We start from the raw sequence: 24,650 nt of genomic DNA on the forward strand, positions 1-24,650 counted from the left end.
ATTCTTACACAGTACAACATCTCAAACATACGTAAAAATACTTATTCAATGCTCCAAACAACAATGATCAGCCTGTGAGCTCATTGCAAGGGGGATGTGAAAATATTTCATAATTTATTTGAAAAAACAAAATAAGTTACTGGGGTGAGAGATACAAATGTTACTACATTGGCACAATAAGCATTGACATGTTTAGTGCTATGAATCAAGATTGCATGTAACATTGATAGCAGAATCACCATCAGTTTGAATAGCAATTAAATTTGTGCTAAAGAGTTCCTTGTGACAATTGATTAGATGTTTGCATTGTTGAATTTCGGTGAAATCTCACTGTCCCAGTATTTAAATGTGAAAATCTGGTCACCTTAGTTTTAATGCAAAAAGCTTCTCCATAAGCTCCATTCTTTTCATTATTCACTTGTGCTTTGATGTTTTATTAATGTTCTTGAGAAATCAACTGAAGCGGGTCTACCATTAAGAGGTTTTGCATATTTCTATTAATATATGCATGAGCATACATAAACACATGATTGGAAAAAGGAATCAATGACAATTTTTTTTTTTTTTTACTTGCCCCAATCAGATTTGTTTGAAATGTCTTTAAGCGATTGCAGCTGTATAGCCTACAATCTATTATAACGTATTGGTGTAATTAGAGAGAAAAAAAAATTCCCCGCTCCTTTGTGAACATTAAAATCCACATTTCAGACCCCCTCCCGCCCCCGCCCTCGCAATTTATCCCTCCCTCTCTCTCCGTTTTAGAAGAGGGCGGTCTGGAAAGTGTGTGTATGCGTGTGTGTGTGTGTGTGTGTGTGTGTGTGTGTTTGGAGGAGGGGGGAGGGGGGGCATGAATGCGACCATGACAGCGCCTCTTGACGCACAAGTGTTTTGAATCGCGGGGACAGTCGTTGTCATCTTGAACAGAACTTAACTGTTTTAGATCTTTTTTGCGTGGATCAGAGCAAACCCAGCTGACATGGGGAAAGTGGAAGGAGGGATGAAATGTGTGAAATATCTCCTGTTTGTGTTCAACTTCATCTTTTGGGTAAGTGGTGCAGGTGCAGCTAGTGCAGTTGTGAGCTTGTTTACTATGTTGATTTGCGGTGCGATTTCTTTCTGTGTTGTTTCTGTAGGCGCTCTCTGAGTGGCATCCAGAGCTTTCGGTTGTTATTGAAGTCCTGCATTCAGATTTTCCACTGTAGAAAAAAAAGTAACGTTCGTTGAAGCTATTTTTGGGGGGAATGAATGAAGAATAGGAGATTGTGGGTCAACTCGGAAATTCCAGTCAGCGTTTGGCGTCACATGACCTCATTGACACAAGATGCGGATTTGAATGAGAAAGTTAGTTCACATGTATCGTCTCAAAGCAGCTGGGACTTTCTTAGCACACATCACTTGAGTGTTCACAACAGAGTCAGGTGGACATGAAAGGTGTGTGTATGCACGCATGTGCGTGTGTCTTTGTGTGTCTGTTGGGTGGTTGACATACACACACGCACAACTTTAATATCCAAGCGGTGGAACTTTTCTTTCCTTTGTGTATGTGAGAGAGCGCTTTCCCAGCAAGCGTCTGCCGTGCAGCTTGGTGTGAATGGATCCATTGTGACTACGGGACAATAGCATCACTTCAGCCTGCTGCTCCAGCCTAGATAAGCAGCCAAGCCCACTCAGCTCCCCAAAGTGGCAACAGAGCCGCCCCCCCCCCCCCCCCCCCCCCCCAATTGATACTAGCCCGCATTAAAAAAAAAAAAAAACAATCTTGCATCTTGATGGGTGTGGCTGACGCGGCTAAAAAGACGCAAGGAGGCTAGATCATTGGTCATCAAATTTGTGGACACCTGAAGGCACTTCAAGGGGTGCAAAGGTGTTTCATCCATTTCATTCATCAACAAATTGAATGTGTGTTTTGACAGCAACAGTACATTTTTTTCAAACAAAGAGCAAATTAACTGGAACATGGAGCTAATGTAATGCTAAATTGCACTACAGTAACTTTATTGCAAAACATTGTTTTGAGTGAGGCAAGAGACCTTCCGGAAAAGCTGAATAAGGTCCCTCTGCAAATGTAGTTTCAAAGCTTACTTAATCAGACACACTCTTTTCATTATTTATTTATTTTAATCAAAATGTTTTGTTATGATTAGGGGGTACTTGGCTGCAAGAAATATTTCACAGGTTGAACATCGTTGGAAAAAAATGTGGAGAACTACTGGGTGAGACGGCAAATGTGTTTAGTGACAGAAGATGAGTGTTGAAAAAAGGTTATCGGGAGATTGTGAGGGATGTTGGTGTGTGTAGCAGCTCACACGGCAAAAGAGGGTCAGCCGGCATGAACTTGACCCAGATAACGACAGAAAATCAGTGTGAGGATAACAGCATGTCATGTGGGCACATGTGTTGACGTCACAGTACCAATGATATTATTTTGGCCAGTGCTGTGCTCGCTTGGTAAAAACAGTGATCCATCTGGAGTCGTTTCAGTTTCTGCGGAGAGATCATTGTGATGAGTATTTTGTGTGATCACGGGAAACATCTTGCGCTAGGTCCAGCCTGCTTAGTTCAACAATCATGCTTTTTTTCCAGACCAAAACTACTATGAGTGCTCAACTCTTGAATAGTCACTGATACCAAGCATCGATACTCCTAATAGTTTTGTTACAAACAATTTGCCCTGCCACTAATACAGTTGTACCTCCCTACAAAAAAATGTACATTATTTAAAGGAAAGCACAATATATTCCAATAGAACATTTTACCTTAAAATGCTCCAATACTCATATCGGCCGCCACTGCTAGTACCAATACTTTGATATGAGGCTTGATACCAATACTTGGTACTCACTCATCCCTACTGTAAAGACAATCGTTTTTCTAATTACCATTTCCCTTAGTTTTGTACATTTAACTGTCTCCGTTGTTAAATATCAGCCATGCTTCAATATCACACTATTTGCATAACATTAAAGACAAACAGTGTTATCAAGCATTTAGGTTGCGCAATTTTAATACGTAACTTATATTATGTCATCATAACACTGCTCCAAAAGAGCTGCCGTTATGTGTATCGGCTTGTAATTCATTCAACTTAAAGGGACAGTATGTAAGATTTAGAACGTTTTTCATTACGGACAGCAGAGGATGCTGTTTTTACCATTGTCTGTACCTATAACAGACCTGGCAGCCTCTGGAGAAGTGCCCATCCTCCATGTAATATTTAATGATAACTAGACATATGATTATATTTAAATCATACTGCTGGCCGTTAAGAACACATTTACAGTGTTTGCAAGTTTTTTAAAGTTATAATCATTTTATTTATTCCTTTTTAATGAAAAATGGTCTTTGTCAGTTTGCAAGTAATGGGACACAAATGTCTCCTGTTTGGTTTGCATTTTAGTGGGTCTCATTTTAAATTGGCCCAATCATGGTGAGTTCAACATTTTGGAGAATTCAACTATGTTACAATGCTGATTCCTCACTCTAAACTTCCCGTAAGTGTTATTTGCCATCATTCATGCATTTTTTAGCATTTCTTGCTTATTCTGCGTACTCAGCCTCGTCCGAGCTGATAAACATGTCTTGCGAGAGGCCTGATGACAATAGCTAGCCCTCATACACTCTTGCAAGAGTAAATTCAATATAATGGCTCTTAATGAGTGCGGCCTCTTGACACTGTTTTGCATTTTAATGTCAATAAAACGTCTGTTTTGGCTCATTCACTCTGCTGGGGTAGTCTCCAGCGCCCCGCGACTCTTGTGAGGATAAGTGGTCATGATGATGGATGGATGTCGTGAAGGGGGGCGAGGCAGCCATAGGGTGAGAGGTGCAGGTTCAGTAAACAAGACGTTTCACTTCCTGGTCAGAAATATCCCATCAAACTCATTTTCAAGAAGTAATTCATGCCAATGTGCCAAATGTAATTTATGTGTGCATGTTTTACCATGGAGAGTTTAAGATGTCAGGGTATGGGCCCTTTAAACATGTCTAAAAGAAATCTCATTATTGTTCATAATGGAAGTATAGTTCTTAAGACTCACTTGATTGAAGACAAACAGAAACCTTATTTTCTTTGATTATGTTCTGCATCTTATTCATATCCCATCCTAAAGACAAAAAAAAAAAAAAGAGGCAGGGGAGAAAAGATGATCCTCCCTTCACAAGTCATTGTGTTTAACGCTCTCTTCTCTTTTGTGCACAGGGAGACAGTGCATCTTTGTCCTCTGGGGAAGATTTGGTGGAGGGGCGTGGGACACAGAGGGGTGGAGTCTGGGGAGGGGGGATACATGCAGGAAAATCAGGGGGCGGGTGGAAAGATTTAAGATGAGAGGCGTGGGAGGGGAAGGGTGTGTCTGCTGTCAGGAAGGGTAATAATTCAAGACAAGGGGGTGAGGGACTTTTCGGTGCCCTGAGCTGGTATTTATTACCGCAGAGGACATATTTTAAATGTCACGATGGTCAGTAGAGCGGTAGCAAAGGACCTTTGACCCCTGCAAGCCTTTGTAATTGTTCATTCACACTTGAGTACAGGGAATAATCGCAGAAGCTTTGAAAAGTGTTATTTGAAAACTTGGATTGAGACGGACAAGACAATGCTTTGCTATTATTTTTTTGTTAAGATTTTAGTTTTGTCCTGTCATGTCCTTCCTCTCCGTGTCTCATTTAGTTTGATTGTGTCTACCTGTGTATTTAGTTCCCTGCTTCCGTTCACTTCTTTGTGTTTTTCTTTTTTTTTTTTATAAACAGTTTGCCTACTATCTAGCAATATGTTTAAAAACTAAGTACACTTTGTTTATGAGACATTTTTATGGTTTTATTTTTATGGTTTTATTGGTTAAAACCATTGGTTGTATGTTTTGTATTGTACGTTTTGTATATGTCAGACTGTCCGCATCAAAATGTGTAGTGATTTGCATGATTTATCATGCCAGCCTGTATGGAGAACTCGAGCGCTGCCAGCTAGCAGCTAATTTATGCAAATACATTGGAATCAATTTGTCCATCAAAAACTCTACAGTGGAATCTTCACGCTTATGTATTTCAAGACCTTATCAAAATGTGAAAAATAAATTTTCAAATCCAAGGAAGTTGAGCTAGCCTTTTCAAGCGTGTTACTTTACTTTACTTTATATGGACAAGAGCCTCACGAATCATGTTTTCCTAGCCAATGTCTTGGCTGACTGGGTGTATTTTTTTTTAGATTAAAAAATCAATATGCAGAAACAAGATACAGAGGCTACAAGATGACAGAAATTGTCACACAACTCGTCGGGAGAATTTCGGAGATGAAGGACACAGACGCATTCATGTGACAGTCGCTGCTTTATACTCATCTTGCGCACATAAACATGTTTTGGTTTGATTATGTTCAACGAGTGAGTCTCCACTGGCTGTTTTGTATTTGATACGTCAGGGTAGCAACAAGCACTGTTTGTGCCTTCCGCAGCACCTCCAATCTCTCACAGGAGCACTTTGACGTCAGGCCCGTCCACAAAGATTTTGCACCGTGCGGAGAATACTTTATCCAACATATATCCAATGAAGGAAAAAGTGAGCGGCGCGAAACCTCTTTTCCAAACAAGGAGAAGGGCCTGCTTTAGCTCAAGGTGCCACACTGCTGCATGAAGCCAGAGATGGCTGTAAACGCTCTTGAGGGAATCTGTTGTTCAAAACAGCATTCTGTATATCCATCTGACAAATCCTGCTGTTAAGTCATCACTTCTTTTGCCCACACCAAAATTAAACTTGTACTTGTACTGTTAAAGTGTGTTAAAGTAGGTGGAGGGCCCGTCTGGAAACTTCCTGTCATCATTTGCTGCTTTATTTTGCTGGAAAACCACAATTAGGTTGAGCTAAAGAACAAGTCGTCTCCTAAGGAGAAAACATGCACTTTTACTACATTTTTTCTTCTGTGTGGCGTGTATGTGTGTTGTTTTCCTACTTGAGGGGGAGCATAAGTTTTAAACAGGATTTCTGCGGGTATCCGAAAATCTAATTTCATGCCACGGGAACAGTTTGTTTTTCTTTTCAAATTAAAAGCAAATTAATTTGAACATAAAGTCATTTATTGCTAAGGCCTTATTCCACTAAGCAGCGAACAATTGTGTTTTCAAAGGTTGGAAATGTTTGCCACAATCAAATTCTTTGTCACAATGCAATTTTGATCATGTTTGAAATTTCCTCAAGACAAAAACGAACCATAAAAACTGTTGCTTAAACTAAATATTGGAATGCCCAATTGCATTTCTAGTTTGTTTTGAGTTGACGTTGAATTTGATGCGATCCTAATCTTTGCGCTACATCCACTCACAGTTGATGGGATCCTTTGTTCTGGCAGTAGGATTGTGGTTACGCTTCGACCCGGAAACTGTGTCCCTGCTCAACGGTGATAAGGCTCCAGACACATACTTCATTGGTAAGTGCTCGCATGCTGTATTTTGCATGTGCATTCCTGACCTCTAAAGTCCCAGTATTTGATCTAAAACTCAAACCAAGCAGTAATTATACGTAGATAAATTGGTGCCTTGAGATGTGAGTTTAATATAGTCCATATAGTCCATTAATATAGTTTGCTACTCAAAACACTTGTATCTCAAATCATTTTCCCTTGTGGAATGAATTGAAATTCCATGTATCCAATTCAGCATACCAGCAAAAAGTTTTTTTGTTGTTGTTGTTTTTTTAATTGAAGAAGGAAGAAATGCAGCACAACATAATGTTGTACTTGGCATGTTTTGGCCTCCTAGTGGCCAAATGATATTGACTGAGACATCTGAAAAAGTGCATCAGAAATCATTTGAATTGGCTTGGTCCATTTGCCGAATCTGACAATGGAGCAAGAGTTACTTCTTTCCCATTACGTTCATGTTTGTCCCGAAATACCGGCCACAAAGTGAACTGCGTTGCTCTTTCCTCACTCTCTGTCTGGAAAGGGGCTTAAACTGTTGCCATTGACATGTTTCCATGCGACATCACCCGGGATATTCCTACCACCCTTGCGGTTAAACGCGCATTGACCACACACAAAAGCCACATCTGCACTCATCTTAGGTACAACGGAAAAACATTCACATGGTACTTATGTTATCCCCCCATGCATTAAGAAATAGGCATTTTGAAATAACTTCCTTGTAGCCGATAACGTATTTCATGACTCGTGCTGGTGAATGCGTGATAGATCTCAGACATTCATCATTAGCTGTTGGCTTACAAATTCACGATTTAGACTCTGAGGGCATCATGACAATATGCGGTGATGTTACATTGAGCAACATCATAGCCGAACCTTTACAATCAGGTTATGCTTTTGTGTAGTCCATTATAACCGAATGAGATATTTTTGTCAATCTTATAATATTTTATACCGTCGTTTAAAGTCGGTCATGAGTTTTTCATGTTGTTGCCGTAAGGAGTTGAGGTCAGGCCCCCTCTTGTGTGTGCGTTCCCATAGCTGCAAGTACACACAACTAAAAACTCCCTGTTGAACAGAACAACAATAATAACAATAAATTCAACTTGTGTTTCTATCAAGTTGTGTGGTTGCCACCTGAGCCCACATCGCCTGAGGCCCCCAGGTGAACGGCCTAGCAACATCCCAGTTGCACAAGGGAAGACCGTTTGCGCCCAACCGAGATCGGCTTCCTCCCTACGACCAGATGCACTTTTTCTAAATGAGAATATTAACAGGAAATCTTGGTGTCAATTGAACATTGCTCAAACCGCTCTCTTTGTGAGGCCTTCAATCGGTTTACACTGTGTTTGCCTGCAAATCACGTCATCGTGTCTTTGTATCTTCTGGCCTGTTTCAGTCATCTATTTTAGGTTTATGCTACCCCCTGCCGGTGGAAAATAGAAAGCGCTGATCTCACAACTTTTCGCATTATCTTCATGAATTCGCGCACACAATTTCTTCGTAACTTGTGCTGTTAAAAAGCTAAAATACGACAGGAAGTGAGGATAAGCTATATTGTCATCAATATCAACACAAAAGGTAAAATGTTGCCCTATTTTTTGCAGGCGTGTATATCTTGATAGGAGCTGGCAGTCTGGTGATGTTGGTGGGTTTCTTTGGCTGCTGTGGAGCTGTTCGAGAATCTCCGTGTCTGCTGGGTTCAGTGAGTCCAAATGCAACATCGGAGCTTGAATCAACAAATACCAATTTTTAAAGATTACTTGTTGTGTGGTTCTCTGCCAGTTCTTTGCCTGTTTATTGATCATCTTTGGCGCTGAGGTGGCAGCAGGCGTGTTTGGATTCTTAAACAAAGACAAGGTGAATAAAATGTCGTAGTTTGGCTTGTTTTTTACTGTTTGTGTGACTGATTAACATTTTGTCCCTGAAACAGATAATCGAAGACGTCCAAAACTTCTATACCACGGCCTATAATGAGAGTAACAACAGCACATTGATTATCTCATACGAGAGAGTGGTAAGATGGAAAATAAAGTTTCTTGCATCAATATACTTATATATGATTTTACATGTAGTTAAATGGATTTACCTTTTTACAGAAGTTCTTATCAACTATAGTAAATGTGACTCCTTTAGCAACGAGAGATTCATTTCATTTTGGTTTAGAAGAAAACTCGTTATTTGCCAAATACTAATAATAGTAATAATAGTGAAAACTAGGGTTGGTCAATGAATCCATTTGAAAATGAGTTTAATTGTGAAAACAAGGTTTTAAATGGATGGTTAACAAGATATGTTTATAATAGGGATTAACGAGTTAATTGTAGCATTTAGCGATTCAACTCGTGAAATGAAATTTTTGTAACCTTAATGTTAACCATTGCAAGCGCTGAATGTTAGGTATCCGTTAAAGATGATTTAAAGTACATATTTAATTTTCTGAACGTTTTTCACAGAATTTATTTCATAATAAATCAAACTTATTTCAAGAAATGGTTGTTGTGTTAAAAAAAACTGAATGAAAATTGTAAAAAAAGAAAAAAAGTCACGATTACATTCAAGTTTATCTAATAGTACTTTTTTTTAATCATTCAGCCTTAGTGGAAACTGTTATAATTGAATTTTAAAATGTGTTTTTGTTATTGTTATTGTTTTGAATTTTCTGCTTTTGGTTAATGTGCTTAAAGAGACTAAAGAAATTAATTTTGTCAAAGCACTGAAAAAAATCGAAAACTTTTGCTTTTATGTCTGCTACTTACAGAATAATTGTACAGCAGGCTAATTGCATGTTGTTTTTCTTTTTTAGCTGAATTGTTGTGGGACGCTAGCTAACAACTGCCCAGACCAAGAACCGGGTACAAAGGTAAACTTCTGGTCTTTTGATTTTTAAAGCCTGAGTTACCACATACCCTAAGACTAGGGTGGCCAAATGTCCAAGTTGAACCATTACAGTCCCAGTTTCAAGCCTTGCGCCCTGAGTCCTGGCGGATTTAACCTGGCACATTGTTATGTTCCGATTTTACATACGTCCTGTCTCGATGTCACGTTTTTTCCCCCATATTTAATTTAAGCCGCAGTCAGCAACTAATTTTTTGGACCATGTGTATTTCAATCACACTGCTGTCCTATCAATCTATATGATAAACAAATAAAAAGTTAAAAAGGAATAGAAACTTTTATGTTTCACATTCACATACCACAAGCACAAGATGCTTTCAAACTAGTGGCTCGTTTTCAATGTGAAACTTGTGCCGATTATTTCCAGGTTTTTTTTCACAATACGTTGAAGAAATGAAGTACGTGGAAGCCTTTTCTTTAATGCGTAATCCTAATGTGGTTTGAATACATGTTGGTTGCAATTTCACTTTTGTCCACAAGAGAGCAGCAGCACTCTGTACAGCACCAAGACTGGGCTCGTCTCATGTCTCTTCATTGCAACGTTGCTTACTTCTTTCGCCTTCAAAACATTAAACACGAATCGCAAGTTGATTTCAGTTGCGACATGCGAGGATCTCGCGTCAAGGAGCTAAATTGAGGAACGTTTGATGTACAGAATTCTTTGTGGAAACTCCTCGATGGTGACGTATGAAAATAGGCAAGTAGCCTACATAGAAATTGAGCCACCGGACTTCAAATAAATTGCCTTTATCCATGTTTGAGTCATTTCTTGAGGATTTCACTTCAAATATACTGTACATGTTTTGTTGGGTGTGTTATTATTTTTGGGGCAGTATTTTTATAACAAAACTATTTGATTACGATGAAGATGATTACGATGATCTAAGTGACTAATACAAAAATCTCAGTGAGTTAGTTTTGTCTTGTTACGATAAAAAAAAAAAACACTTCTGAATAAGAAGACTTCTTTCATTAATAAATAAACAAAACTTAGTGTACATTTCTTTATAACAATGCATAGTTTTTCAAATGAACCTCACACTGATGAGTATGATTTTTTTTTAACTTATTTTCACGGTAATTTATTAAAATGATTAGTGATCACTTAATTGCAAGTGATGTCTCAAGTTTCAAATGAACACAAACAAGTTTTAGAATCTTGGAACTAAAAAAAAAATAATAATAAAAAGTAAAATATGAAAAGCAGACTGGTTTGTGATCATTTATTCATGAGGGCTTTTAAGCATTAGAAAACTCAAATGGATAAAAGGATTTTTAACATTTGTTTTTCGAGATAGTCTCCGTCAAGATAGAAAGACTTTTTCCAATGGTGCTGAAGCATTTTTATCCCTGTATTGAAGATCCCTTTTGTTTGGAACATGTGTCAATGCTTCTCATACATGGGGCTTCAAACTTTTCAGACATCCCGCGTAAATTAAACGGTGTTCAGTGTTTAAAAAAAATGTCAAGCTAAAATTTGGCTGCGAAATGGTTAGCCTCACACTTTCACCTCACTCAAACCTGTCTCTCTTTGCAAAAATTTTGAATACCTCTGCAGTTAAGTAGCACAACAATCAGTTTTGTTATAAATCGTTTCTGGTGAGATTTTAATGCATATTCCATTTTAAGCAAAATTGTAGTCTCCAAATCTGGTCACCTTATCTAAGACTCGATTGGTTCTCTATATTCCAAAATAAGATTAGACACAGTATTTGAATGATGTGTATTTTAAATGCATTCTGCAGGACTGTGAGACAGCCATCGGAGATTTCTTCAACAGCAAGCTCTACATCATCGGGTATGTTGGCATCGGGATCGCTGGGGTCATGGTGAGTTGGCTTTTGAGGACCGTTGCCAAAAATTACATCTCATGACCTTGGACAATGATACAAATCTGAATTTTTCCCTAACAGATTATCGGCATGATCTTCAGTATGGTGCTGTGCTGCGCTGTACGTAACAGCAGGGAGGTCATCTGAAGCGGCCCAGAATGACAGAACGCGCTCGTCTTTCCAAATCTGTCATCTGCCGAGTAATCCAGAGAGACACACAAGATCCCCGCTGCTCTCAATGGATGGTTACCCCTTTTATTTTCTCAGTCTACTATTTCGTAATGTTATAACAGGACGACGGGGGAAGATTCCTCCTTCTTATCTTTCAGACTATCTTTTCACCATGTGGTTATTTGGCAAATTTGAAGGCACGTATTTTCATTTTTATGTGCGTACATTTAACTGGTCTCCATTCAAGCAGACATGCTTATTTTTTCATCTTTATTGATTTAAACATGAAGCTTAAGATAGCAATTCGCAAGTATTGTTGACATGATTAGGCTAAACTAAAGCAAACCTGCTGTCGGGGATACATGATTAGAATATTGTATATTCAAGCCAATTTTTGACATTAATATTTGGGGGTATGGCATCATATTGTTTTATCATTAAGTCATGTTAATTCTGCCATGTTCTGAATTGTATTATTTCAGATTATTTTGAGATAGAGACCAATTTTTAGAATTTGTATGGATTAATAATAAACAAATTTATTTAGTGAGAATGACATAAACCCGTGGATTTAACCCAGTGCCATAAAATTCAAATTTTGCCACCCTTCTCTCTGCGAAAGTGCAAAAGTCCTCAATCATGTAATCATGTCTTTCAGGCTAACAAAGGTCTATTACTTGATAAGTAGCACAAGGGTTGAGGAATTCAACCTGCTTGTTTCCTTTCCCTACATGCTTTAAAAAATAAAACACTAATATTGTTCTTATTCTATAAGTTTGTGCTCCATTATGTAAATATCCAAAAGATTTTTGTAGCCGAATATTTTTGTTTTTGAGTCAAATGTACTGTGTGTAGAGAATGTTTTTGCAATAGTTGTATAGTCAGCAGTCCCGTGAGAAAAGATTCCATATGGCCAAAATCAGCCTTTTAATGTGCCTTTTATCAATGACAAGCTGTTTTTCCTTCAATAATCTGCTGTCTGGTTGTAGATCATAGATGTACATACGATTGTGACCTTAAACTTCATTGAATTAGCACATTTTCCACAAGTAGCATGTTAGCATATTATTGGTGTGTTATTTGTGTCACTCATTAGCCTCTTGGTAAGAGGGAATTGTTTTTCCAGTTCGTTTTGATTATATAAGTAATCAAGCAACCTGTATATTAGGTATTGTTTTTGTATCAACACAAGCAATGATTCAAGGTTGATGTTACAGGAGTGACATATCTAGCCAAAAATCATATGATCATGAAAATGAAAATATAGTTGCTTACTCCTGAGGCAAGGCAGTGGTTCTCAAATGCAGGTACGGGTAACCCTGGTGGTATGTGATGGCACTACAAGGGGGTACATGCGATTTTAATAGTGTTTCGCCGGTATCAGCAAATCTAATGTTTTTTGTTTTTTTTTGTTGCTGTTTTTTAATGCCGTGACAGGGACAGTACAATTTCATTTTCAAATTAAGAGCAAATTAATTGGACCATGAAGCAACATATTGCTGAATTGTTATGGTTTATTTTGTTTAGATGTGCATTGTCATTAGTGATTCAATTTTCCACCAGACAACTCAGAAATAAACCAAGGTGATGTTACTCGATCAATTTTCTGTAGTAGCTGAATAAGACAATGCTACAAATTTAATTGCAATCCCACCACCTAAAAGAAAAACAATTGTGCACACCACCAAGCCTTTTTGTAGTGTGTGTTAATTTATTTTGTTACTATTATGGGCTTCTCAGGTTGACATGGTAGATGTTTGAAGTTAAATAAAGCGTTGAAAGTTTCAAACCGTTTCCTTGATGTTATTTCATATTTCAACGTGTGGCACTGCCAATGTGGAATAAATATTTGACAGGCAAACTCAAGTCATTTTTAGTTGTACATCTCTTAATTACCACAGGATCTCAGGGGGCTTCACAACTAAAACATAAATAAATAAATAACAGAAAACATTACATGTTTACAATGACATCCCCTGAACAAAGCTTGCAGAAGGGCATGGAAGAACTCCAAACCCCATCTGGAGAAAAGTTAGAAACCTTGAGAAGGAGCAGCAGCTCCTTTCAGGCTCCAATGGATGCCGAGTGCTAAGGTAACAATATGCCATATTGACCAATAAGTGTCGACCGTATTGAGTGAAAATCCAACTTGTTTGAACATACTAGCAAATATGTTCCAAAGTGTCTTCATCTTTTAGCCCACATTACACCAATAAGTTTGAAAATGAATGTGCATTAGTAATTTGTATGGTTTTGGTAGGTCTGTTAGATGTTTTCCCATACCGCCAAAAAGTATGTGCATATGCAAGTCAGTACACCATGACATTATGGGGCGGAAAAAAACGCAATGTTGCTAGCATTTAGTGTTACATTTGAACATATTTGCACGCAGTAATACCTTATCTGTGATGCACTTTTCGTCTTTGCATGATGTCAGGTTCACCTGTTGGACATTTGTGAGAAACTACACACAAAGAGGGAGAGAAGGCATTTTTTTTTCTTTCTCATGCATGAAGAGAACGGAGAAGGACTGCACAAGGTATATTGTACTCCACTCCAAACCCTCTCTTTTTATTTGATTTTAGAAGTCCCTAATTTACACAAAGGTTCCCATCCTAAAAACGAGATGGCTGGAACTTTGTACACGTGTCTGTTTATGTGTGTGTATGATGCGATGATGTGGCAAGATATTTTGTAGATAACAAGCAAAGTGACAATGACTGCGGCAAAGCTAGGTCAAGCTGGTCGTCCTTCCCACGACGGAGTTCGAGACAGCAATATTGCATTTTGGTTATTATTCCGTCACGATTGCACGTTCAGGTATAGTCAGGGTCATTTTGATTTTTCAACAGGAAAAACAAAAATTCCGTTTACCGTCGAAAATGTCCATACACACATAAAGTCAAGTTACGTTTCATCATGATCCCGTCGGTTTCAGAAAACCCCCTCGGTATTATTTGACACGGGCTGAACTACTGCTCTGGTGTGAAAAAATGTGACAGGAAAGTCTGGATTTCTCACAAAAGTACTATGTTCCTATGTGATTTCATAGATAGCAGTTTTGGATATCATCTCAGTTGAGAAGGTACTGTACTATTATGAGTAGTAAAGACAGCTGAACACTTGAGTTATGTGAGTGATATTGCAGAGGCCCCAGGATGGCCCAGGGTCCAGTTACAGCAACACTGCAGCATGAGCATTTCTACTGCCACAAATGCGAGCAGAGTAAGTTGGAATAGGGTGACACTTTGAGAAAAAATTTTACTCAGTTACAGCGCATAAGGTTTTTATTTAGCTTTACAGGAAGGTTTACCCCGCTGAAACAAAACACACACAGTAAATGGATTGTGAATCAGAATTTATTGTTCTGTATTCATATGCGATTCTGAAATAAATCCAAACATAATGAAAAAAAAGTTGTTCCATGGTTGAAACATTTTATTTAATGCTGACACTCTCTCAATTTGAGTATTTTTTTCAAAGTTTGCTACAGTTTTTCTCGCTTTTGAGAAAATATCAAATATATCTATCTAGAAGACATATTTACAGTGGTTTGATTCTTAATATTCAACACTGTGAGTGTTGTGGATATCTCTTGTGACGGTGTGGGAGGAGAAATCACACGTCAAAGCAAAAGTTGCTCAGCGATCAAGTGGCTTAAGCCTCTCAATCTTTGTGCCGACATACGAGCTATGGAGTATTTCAACAGAGGACACATGACTTTTGTTCAGCTCCAGTGGAGACCACAAACAAACAAGCATCCTGCCCCCTCCAAATTTGCCTCATAAGCTCTTCCCCTTTTATTGCCAGGATGTCAGAAACGCCAACCTGTCTATGCAGAGCATATGCTATAAGGTGTATAACCAAGAAGCAACTCTCCAACTCCTACAAAGTACACCACCTGGGCGATGCCAAAGAGAGGAGCGATGACAAGAGCCCGGCAGCTGGCCCCCTTAAGAAAAGCAGAGGGTCCTTCTTTTTTCATGATTTTTCTGCAATGGAAGGAAATACAAAATTTCATATCACCTTGGATAGCAATACATGACAAATGTGTTTACAATAAATAAGCATTAATGAATGTAACGCCTGAAAGAGACATACTTTTAGGTATGATGCAAATTACTGAAAAAAGCCAACAATGGTACTAGTGTTTTGTTTTGTTTGTGTGTCTCGATCCATCTCAGGTACAGAGATTCTCATTTGATGTAACAAAGTTGTTTTCAGTAGGTATAACTAGTAACTGTTCGATTATTATATAGGGAAGGGCGAGTATCAAAAGCAAGTATTGGTATCGGGCCGATACCCTGCCTAATTTCAAGGTATCCATAGTAGTTCAGCCGCTCTATTGGAGCAGTTTTACAATCACGAACTAGAAATTATACATTTGAAGAACAACATAATAGAAATACATTTCAAGACTTTTGAAGAAAAAATGCTATAATGCGAAAGGTAAGTCTTGCTTTAAACCCTGGGTGTCAGGGATTTTTCACTAGTCTGGCTTTATTATCACCCAACTTGGGTTGATTTCGAAGGGGTCATAACATCGTCAAATATAAATATATATTTACTTTCAACCTGTCAAAATGTACAGTGGCAACCCTATCCATATATATATATATATGTATATATACACACATACACACACAAACACACACACATAAATATATATATATATATATATATATATATATATATATATATATATATATATATATATATATATATATATATATATATATATATATATATATTTGGAGGGGGGGACCTAAGGCCCATTTTACATACAAAAATTGTAAAAATGTGTTAATAGCAAAAGTAACTGCGCTGCATATTTATATACAGCTGGAGTGGAGGAAAGCAAATGGTAATTTTGTCTGAATTAGGAGATGAAGGGCTTTGATGCGAATTTGCAACAAGTATTTAATTAGTACCGAGCACGTCTTCGAAAGTAAGATGTGCACAAGTTTACCTGACACAGTCGACCACTCCATTGTACGTTTCTTCATTCGTTCCTTTTTTCAGGGATTGTAGTCTTGTTTTCACCACTAAACAAGACAAAGAGAAACGGATTCAATCTGAGTTTACCTTGCCGCGTGGTCACTTTTCTTCAAAGTGACAAACACTGACCATCACAAGGGCTGACAGCCACAGCTGCAACGGATCCAGCCAAGCATCCGGACACAAAGGACCAATAGAAGGGCACAGATGGGTTTTCTGATGAATGCTGACCAAGTTGGTGCAAGTGTGCAAAAAGAGGGAAGTAAATGACCGAGAAGGGAATGTCCCTGAAGAGGCCACAAACAAACAGGTTAGGCATTGAAAAGTCGAGGTAGGTTGAAGGCCGTCTCACCGCATTAACGTGGCCCCAAGTCCTCTGTACAAGCCTGTGACACCTTTGGTCTTCAGCAACTCTCTGGTGATCTGCGTGGCTGATATCGTTCTGGCATGAGGGGCGGGGCTTGCATTGTAGGAACGACTAAGGACAGCGCTGGTCCCTCCCATCTTGAGAGTTGCTACCACACTGGGTATCACTCGCTGCTGTGCCACTGGTGGAGAAGGCAAAAATATGTCATAAAAAGGTATAATGTACACTTTCCATTTATTCAGTTAATCGATGTGGTGGTTGTGATTTTAACAGCATTTTTGCAGGTAAATCTAATTTTCAATTATGTAAAGGGTACAATACATTTATCTTTTTGAATTAAGAGCAAATTAAATGAAACATGAAGCTACATGGATTTATAAGGAGGCAATTTGGTTCATGAGGTTGGGATAGTTGGCTGAAAAAAATGCACAAGGGTTACAGCAGTGAAAAAAGATTGAAAACTACTGCTCTATATTATCAGTCAAACGCCCCACCATGCCCATCCTGTCAATTACCTCCTGGGAGACAATGTCATGATAACATAATCATATATACATATTTGAGTAGTGTGATGTTATGAGACCAGCTGCAAAATCTGAGTATATTTACTTCAGAGGCTGTGGAAATGTGCGTAACTGCAAACAATCACAGTCCAGTGTTTCCTTCTAATTTTGGTTTGCAAGTTCAAGGAGGCAGAAACTGCCAGAAAATGAAAAAAGAAGCAGTAAACGGAAAGTAATACTGACAACGGCCAAACGTGCAGCTAAACATGCAGCTGATAGCTAGCCACGATGACTTAGCATCATTTGTCAAAGAGGAAGGCATTTTAACAAGAGAGTTCCTTCCCATCATTTGCTTAGATCTACCTCTAGGTCTCTAGATCTACCTGGAGAAAACGAAGCTGTTGTGTAAGGTATGTCATCAAAAATAAGGAAAAACGACAAACTTTTTTTTAAAATATAGGGCTACTTTTGTTGTAATGTTGAATAACAATGTTTTAAATAGGTAAATAAAAAAAAACGTTTTATTATTATTGTATCTATTGCCCTTGCTAAAATGTTTTTTTGAAAGTCGTGGTATTCGTTTTCAGTACCAAAAGCAATTTAAAAGCAATATTGTGAACATAATTTGATGTGGGGGTCCATTGTTGTCTGTAAACATTACAAACAGCACAGTGCATCATAATAAATGACTGGCAAGCTCACCGAGCCTGCCGGCATCCTGTAGCTGGATCTTGAGCATCTCCATGGGCGTGGTGACAATCACCTGGCACATTCCCGCACAGCATCCTGCCAACATCTCCTTAAACACTGTCAGCTTACCACTGATGGCACAGGTGCATATAAAAGAATTAAAGAAACTCATTGAGTCCCAAAGACATCCTCTTATGCCTTTAAGATTTCAAACATTCAATCCCAGGTACATATTTATGTTTTTGTTGTTGTTGTTTTTTTATGTTTTTTTCATTGAAAGAAGACACTAGGGAGCTGAAATTTCACCCAGATGGTGACAACATGTCAAAGTTCAACATGCCATGACCCCTTAGTTATCAAACTATCAGGAATGTGCCATCCCTTGGCTAAATGACTGCAAGAATGATGTGAAAGAAAATGGCCCAACATGATCAAAATACTGCACAAGAATTAAACCTATGTTTGTGTTGTAGAGAAAACAAAGTCCATTCTTTTTTCTGTCGGAGTACTGACCCATCTTTGCTCAGCTGGTGGCGAAAGAAGTCATTGGCGGCCAACTTTATGGCCTTCTCAGGAGTTACCAGGGTGAGATTGACAGCAGCGCCTACAACATGAATTACAATTCGCATTATTTGTAATGTACTGTTAAGGTTGACAAAAACAGTACATGTTACAGTACAACAACTGATGGAAATAATTTACACACCTCTGTTGAATTTTCATTTGATGTGACAACAGTGACGCTACCTGATACAGTTTAAGCGTGTTGACCTTTTACAACATTTCCACTGCACACAGGATTAATAGACGTTACTTATACTGTGCATCCAACAAACTGAACCATTATATGAACCCTCAAATAGAATTTGTTGACAGTTTCACTAGAACATTCCCAACGCCTAAAGTGTTGGACATGTACAGTGTACTGTAGATCAGTAGATGTACCCCTGGGGCTATGTTAAAGCACTTCAGAGGGTAAATGAGAGTTTCACAGGGTTGCTGGATCTAATTTTTATTTATTTTTTTGCTGTGATGGGAACAGTACAGTTTGCTTTTCAAATTAAGAACAAATTAATTTGAAGAAGAGGCAACTAAATACAAATATTTTTTTTACACTGACTCCTTTGCAAAACAGACACCACCCCAACCCCCCCACCCCCAACCTGCCCCCCATCACCGAATTGGACAGTCACACGTGTGATCTGGAGGCATAACGGCCCAGAAAAAGACATTAATACACTTGTATAGAGAGTTTTTATTTAGGATTGAAGGGGCATCAAAATCATCAACAACAACAAACAACAACAACAAAACAACCCCATCTATGCTACTTGGCCTCACAAACTTGTGGTGCTTATCATTTTTTATCAATTACAAGAGCAATTAAATGAAGCTTACCTCTATACATGCCAAAATAACCCTCGGATTTAACAGTCTTTATAAGACAGTCCATCCTAGCAGAGAGAAAAACAAAAACAAAAAAATAATGTTGGTAATGCTCTGAGTGTGATCACTGCTGATTAGATTTGATGATATTCATTTCATGCTTCCTTAAACTGACTTAACTGGAAAATTAAAGTCATGACTAAAGGATTTTCTTTACCACCGAGGGGCATATTGGCAATATACAGATTTGCAAGTCCAAAATGTGTATACAGTATTGTGAAAACCTTCACTTATATATTTTTACCAGAAATTCAGTTATAACTTTTGAACTGTTTCATTACATTACAAAAAGAGTCAAATATTTCATAAATTTTTGATAATAACAGCTTATATCTTTCTGAGAGCCAGCCTATTCATTTGTGCCCACTGTAGTGAACAATTGTTTTTGGTCACTTTCTTTTACCTCATTGGAGCTACCCAACCAAATTCTTGTGTGCTCAGTCAAGGACATCCGGGCTTTTGCGATGATGTGTTTGACTGGGATCCCAATCACTTTGACAAAGTGGAGACAAAATGTATAACACAACAGCGGACACAAATTCAGTACGCCCTCTCACCAAAAACTCTGAATTTATTACAAAAGAAACATAAGAAAAAAGTATTATTTAGGAAGGAAATTTCATGAAAAAATACTTCTGAATTATTTTTCCTTTGTTTATAACGAATATGAGTAGTATACTAATTTCACATTTTGAATTCAGCTGCAGCACCCAGATAAATGATCATATTTGATATTCAAATTTATTGAAATGCCCCTTTAGGTAGCTACATTAAATATAAGTGAGTGTGTTGTGTGTATGTATGTGTGTGTTGGCATATGTGGTGTGAATGTGTATTTATGCACATGTCAAGAGTCGGTTATTACATATTCTTGTACAGTTGCTGCCCGCTTCGTTGGTTTTGCAGCCGCGTTTTGGCCAGGTCGACTGGGAATACACAGGTGACTCCAACCATGCCTGCAATTCCTCCATTAATCAATTTGGCTGGCAAGCTGAACGCAGGAGAAGTCAAACACACATAGATGTAATAATCAACACAAAAAAACTTGTGTGAGAATAAATCATTGAAATGTAATTTCTTGAACTTTTTTCTAGTAGCAAAGTATAAGACAAAGAACTGGGATAATGTGGTTGCACCGAGTAATGCAGGGTTTGTATCAATCATTCGTTTTGGAATTTGAGAAAGTTAATCCTAGGTTTTATTTCACCATTAAAAAATGCATTTGAGTGCTGACTCCCATTTAACATAAGTGTGAATTAATTCTGAACACAGCGACACTTTTTTTTTTAGTTTTTCTGACTATATATACATATAAATTTGCGTGTGTGTATGTGTGTATACGATAGATAGATAGATAGATAGATAGATAGATAGATAGATAGATAGATAGATAGATAGATAGATAGATAGATAGATAGATAGATAGATAGATAGATAGATAGATAGATAGATAGATAGATAGATAGATAGATAGATAGATATTATTTTTATTATTACAGTAGAAATCATTTGAGTTGGTCACCTTAATGATGAGGTGAGATGAGTTATCATGGCCATAATTATTATTTTAAAGAAATATCACAAAACACTGCATTTAAACAGGGCTGTGTAGACTGTGTTTGATAAATATGTATGTTGTATGTATGGCGTATGGTACTGTACTAAAAACAAATGAGTAATAACCACTTGGAATAGCAACTGTGATTGTGTCAGTGTAGCAGGTTTGCACAGTTGTAAAAAAAGACAAGTTAACGTAACATATATATTTTTAAAGCCATTTGTTTAAGCATGTTCCTCCTACCTCATCTGATTCTGGTGGGTCATGGTTTTGGGGTGTTGTGTGTGCAAAAAGCACAACGATGGAAGTTGGGCAACTGGTATCCCGGATAGGCGCCGAACAAGGCAAGAGAAAAGAGTGGCTCACACTTGTATATATAGACAAGTCCGGCTCGGCGGCTCTCTCCTGGGATCAATTCCACTCACATCCCAGCCCACCCCCTGTCACGCTCGCCAGGAAATGGAGCCTGGATTGTCCTTGGCCTGCCAAAAGCCAACCACAATCAGAAAAGTTGTCAGCTGTGGAAATAATCTACTTTTCCTTTCATCGAATTAGAGCCTCCGCCTGCTAAGGCAATATAAAAATGTCTTGTCAACAATTCTATTCTAAGAAGTGAAAGCAACCATCAGGGAATAGCAGGCCCATAACAAGAGTGTTGGTTGACCCCTAGGTATCACGTTCTCCTTGTAAATTTTAACTGCTGCCAGGTTGAATGAAAGAAAAAAAAACCTCACACGTGCCTGAAAACTTTATATGTGTCTAGGACAGTAAATCCCACTGGTTAGTATCGAATTTACTACTTTTCTCACACGGTTGTTTTGTATATGATAAATCCATATTCTGGCTCCTGATGAGTCATATTGTTTATTATCTAATTCTGTAGTTACAGAGCTGGTTTATTTTGTAATTGTAACATTTGGGTTCATTGAGAAAAGCAAGTTTGATATAGTTGTGCTAGCCACATTCTGTTTAGCTTTTAAAAAAAAAAAAACACACACACACACATCACTATGCGTTGCCCGATGAAAAATTGTGCAAAATATCAATCCCTCCATTGTCTTGAATGCTTTCCTGACTTCACTGAGACGCTGGAGCGTATCCCAGCTGTCTTCGAGCAGTAGGCGGGGTACACCCTGAACTGGTTGCCAACCAATCGCAGGGCACAATTAGACAAACAACTGTTCAAACTACCAACACAACGAAGGGTTATTTAGAGTGTTGAATATAACTGCTTTGCAGGTATTTGGGAATGTTGGAGGAAACCAGAGTACCTGGAGAAAACCCGCACAGGCACGGGGAGAACATATAAACTCCACACAGGGAGGGAGGCCAGAGCCAGAATTGAACTGTCGACCCCTGAACTGTGACCCCTGAACTGTGAGATCTTCCAACATACTGCTCCAAAATATGTTGTAGTATAACTAACCTCTGGTGTTTGTCTTTTGATTTCTATTTGGTTTGTTTCTCATACTTGCATCTAAAAGAATAAGGGCAAACAATCTTACATAAAGGTAAGTGTTGCTATTTTTTGCCCCGTCATCCTGGTAAAAGACTCAGCAATTAAAGGCACTACCGTAGCGAAAGGTCTTGGGGCTGCAAAATGGCTTCCGGAAACATCGTGTGACCACTTCTCAGCCAATCGCCTCCGTAGATGACATACTTGCAAAATCCTTAATTGGCCAGACTGTTTACAAACGGCGCTGGTTGCTAAGGGAGCAGCAATGGGATTGAGTGTTCAGATTTGAGTCAGTGGAGTACAAAGAACAACTTTGCAGTTGCTTGGCCTGGGGAATTAATGAACATATATAAAAGCTCCAATGGAGATTGAGGCACTGCGAAAGTGCATTTGGAATTAGCAAACGTGTGCCCTCCAAAACATGGATGTGGTCAAAGCAAAAAGTGCCACAAATGCGTTTTGGGAGCTCAACTTGATAAACAGCTGTTGTAAAGGATTCATTAAAGGATTACTGATGGGACGAATACAGGAACACCTGCAAGGACCAGAACTGATCTGCACACAAGGGTGAGTAAGAGAGTTTATTCATTTGGCGCTATCAATGATATGGAGAATAGTGACATTTTAAAGGGATTGTCCACTTAACAAATATTAACTGCAAAAGTTCATATTTAATTTATAATTATTTTGATAAATTTATTTTCATGTACAATCTAGACCTTTAAAAACACAATTTTCCACTTGCTATCGACCGAAAATGACATCACCTGCGTACACTCGATAAACGACCAATCATGGTTCGCCTGTTGAGTCATGTGATATTCACAAGCAGAGCTGTAAAGAATGATAGATAACTTTTTACTGCCGAAAAGCGCGACATAAACGGGCAGTCTCTTTCAGTTACCATGCGTAAATTGAGTTGAACTTAAACTTGGTTAGCTGATTTATTTATTTTTAAATGTATAATTTATCTTAGGTGGGGGGGGGGGGGGGCAGCCGATGCTTTCTACATGCATTAGAGAATACAATCTACAGTTACTTACTCTTTTTTTTTTTACACACCTTTGATTTAAAAAAGAAATATGGACAAATGTTGTCTTTTTTGTCACACATTTCAAGAAGTGTGTGGTCTTATGCAGACACCCAGTAAAATGCTGATGAAAAATTGTGGCCAACCCTATCGTTGGAGTTGTCCATCCCTCGCCTAATTGCAAAGATGGTGAAGATTCCCCATCCTTGTCTGGTTGATAGTTTAGCTCAGTTAAAACGTTTCATTATTAAATGAAAAACGCTGTAGCTGGCCAACCTGCTCCACCAGATGGCAGAAAAGGACAAACTTGAAAGTACCTGTGTGCGTCAACGTTAAGTCCACCAGTTTGGTTTTATTCTCTTTGGTGACGTGAAGACTCAGAAAAACAGGTGGAAGATGAGAATTGCCACCTGCTACAGCTGGCTTGGAATTAAACAAAAAGCCTCATGGGAAATATTTTATTATCATATTAAATGAACGCAGAATTGCATCACCTGTATGTTGTTTTTAAACACAATGCCAGAAGGCTTTGGTAGATGTTAGCAGACATGTTGCTCAATGAGTCATTGGAAAAGCAAAAAAAATAGTCAAAAGGAAATGACATTATTCTTGAGTGTTTTGTTATTATTATATTTTTTAAAGCCATGCACACCGAGATTTCTGGAGCCCATTTTGGGCCTTCTCACGAGGAAGAGGAAATAGTTTGACCCAAATCATTGCTGGAGTCCTTGAAGAGATTCATATTAATAACCTCAGGAATCTGGAGACCATCATTGCATTACTCCCACCTTTACGCCCATTTCCTAATTTTAAGTTTCCATGCCACAAAGTTTTCCTTCTCATCATTTTAACTGATTTTGGTCCCCACAAGGCCGAGACAACCAATCTCACACTTCAAATAATCAGCCTAGCTGGGGGGAGACGACTTACTCATCGCCAATTATTGGCGGTTTGTTTTTCTTCTCAATTACCACATTTTTATTTAATTTTGTTTCAAGAAGATTAAATTCATACTTTAATGATCCTAAAGGAAATTGCCTATCCTTTTATTTATATGCCATTTTATAGCAGCTTGACTTGGTTTTTAGTGATTTTTATGCGTTCAATCCATAGCACGTTTTGAATTATTTGTGAAGATGCTTTAATTCATACTTGCTACTAAATGAGAATGTAACACTTTTATTTGTGCTTCAAGGTTTAAAAGGCTTGTGTATGTAAGTTTTGATTCATAAATATTTTAAAAAGCAATATTAGCATTAAGTTCTCATTTGCATAAATAATCTATCAAGACTGAA

At 38.2% G+C, this 24,650-nt stretch overlaps 2 protein-coding genes across 2 annotated transcripts; one reads left to right on the forward strand and one right to left on the reverse strand.

Annotated features, from left to right (window-relative positions):
* The first annotated feature begins 867 nt into the window (after nt 1-867).
* LOC148427107 (tetraspanin-2-like) lies at nt 868-13,096 on the forward strand. Its single transcript, XM_088408589.1, has 8 exons — nt 868-1,045; nt 6,310-6,412; nt 8,014-8,111; nt 8,192-8,266; nt 8,340-8,423; nt 9,213-9,269; nt 11,050-11,133; nt 11,218-13,096. Exons 1-8 carry the CDS (start codon nt 977-979, stop codon nt 11,281-11,283), a joined length of 636 nt encoding a protein of 211 aa, XP_088264715.1. The 5' UTR covers nt 868-976; the 3' UTR covers nt 11,284-13,096.
* A 1,552-nt stretch (nt 13,097-14,648) lies between these two features.
* Nucleotides 14,649-21,198, reverse strand: LOC148427108 (mitochondrial glutamate carrier 1-like). Its single transcript, XM_088407799.1, has 9 exons — nt 21,113-21,198; nt 20,177-20,302; nt 19,264-19,319; nt 18,379-18,469; nt 17,878-17,996; nt 16,658-16,853; nt 16,435-16,592; nt 16,277-16,352; nt 14,649-15,299 (listed from the first exon to the last, which is right to left on the reverse strand). Exons 1-9 carry the CDS (start codon nt 21,133-21,135, stop codon nt 15,140-15,142), a joined length of 1,005 nt encoding a protein of 334 aa, XP_088263925.1. The 5' UTR covers nt 21,136-21,198; the 3' UTR covers nt 14,649-15,139.
* Between the last annotated feature and the right edge of the window lie 3,452 nt (nt 21,199-24,650).

This window comes from Hippichthys cyanospilos, chromosome 2, assembly GCF_059441005.1.
Source record: "Hippichthys cyanospilos isolate Australia breed blue-spotted pipefish chromosome 2, RoL_Hcya_1.0, whole genome shotgun sequence".
NCBI classification, from domain to species: Eukaryota; Metazoa; Chordata; class Actinopteri; order Syngnathiformes; family Syngnathidae; genus Hippichthys; species Hippichthys cyanospilos.

What these genes read in the sequence shown, in the direction of transcription:
- LOC148427107 (XM_088408589.1), top strand. Translation starts at nt 977, where the DNA reads ATGGGGAAAGTGGAAGGAGGGATGAAATGTGTGAAATATCTCCTGTTT. An exon ending in TGTTCAACTTCATCTTTTGG is followed by an intron (nt 1,046 to 6,309) that starts GTAAGTGGTGCA and finishes ATCCACTCACAG; the next exon opens with TTGATGGGATCCTTTGTTCT. An exon ending in TCCAGACACATACTTCATTG is followed by an intron (nt 6,413 to 8,013) that starts GTAAGTGCTCGC and finishes TATTTTTTGCAG; the next exon opens with GCGTGTATATCTTGATAGGA.
- LOC148427108 (XM_088407799.1), bottom strand. Translation starts at nt 21,135, where the DNA reads ATGACCCACCAGAATCAGATGAG. An exon ending in CAGCAACTGTACAAGAATAT is followed by an intron (nt 19,320 to 20,176) that starts GTAATAACCGAC and finishes TCTCTCTGCTAG; the next exon opens with GATGGACTGTCTTATAAAGA. An exon ending in TTATTTTGGCATGTATAGAG is followed by an intron (nt 18,470 to 19,263) that starts GTAAGCTTCATT and finishes TTCATGTTGTAG; the next exon opens with GCGCTGCTGTCAATCTCACC.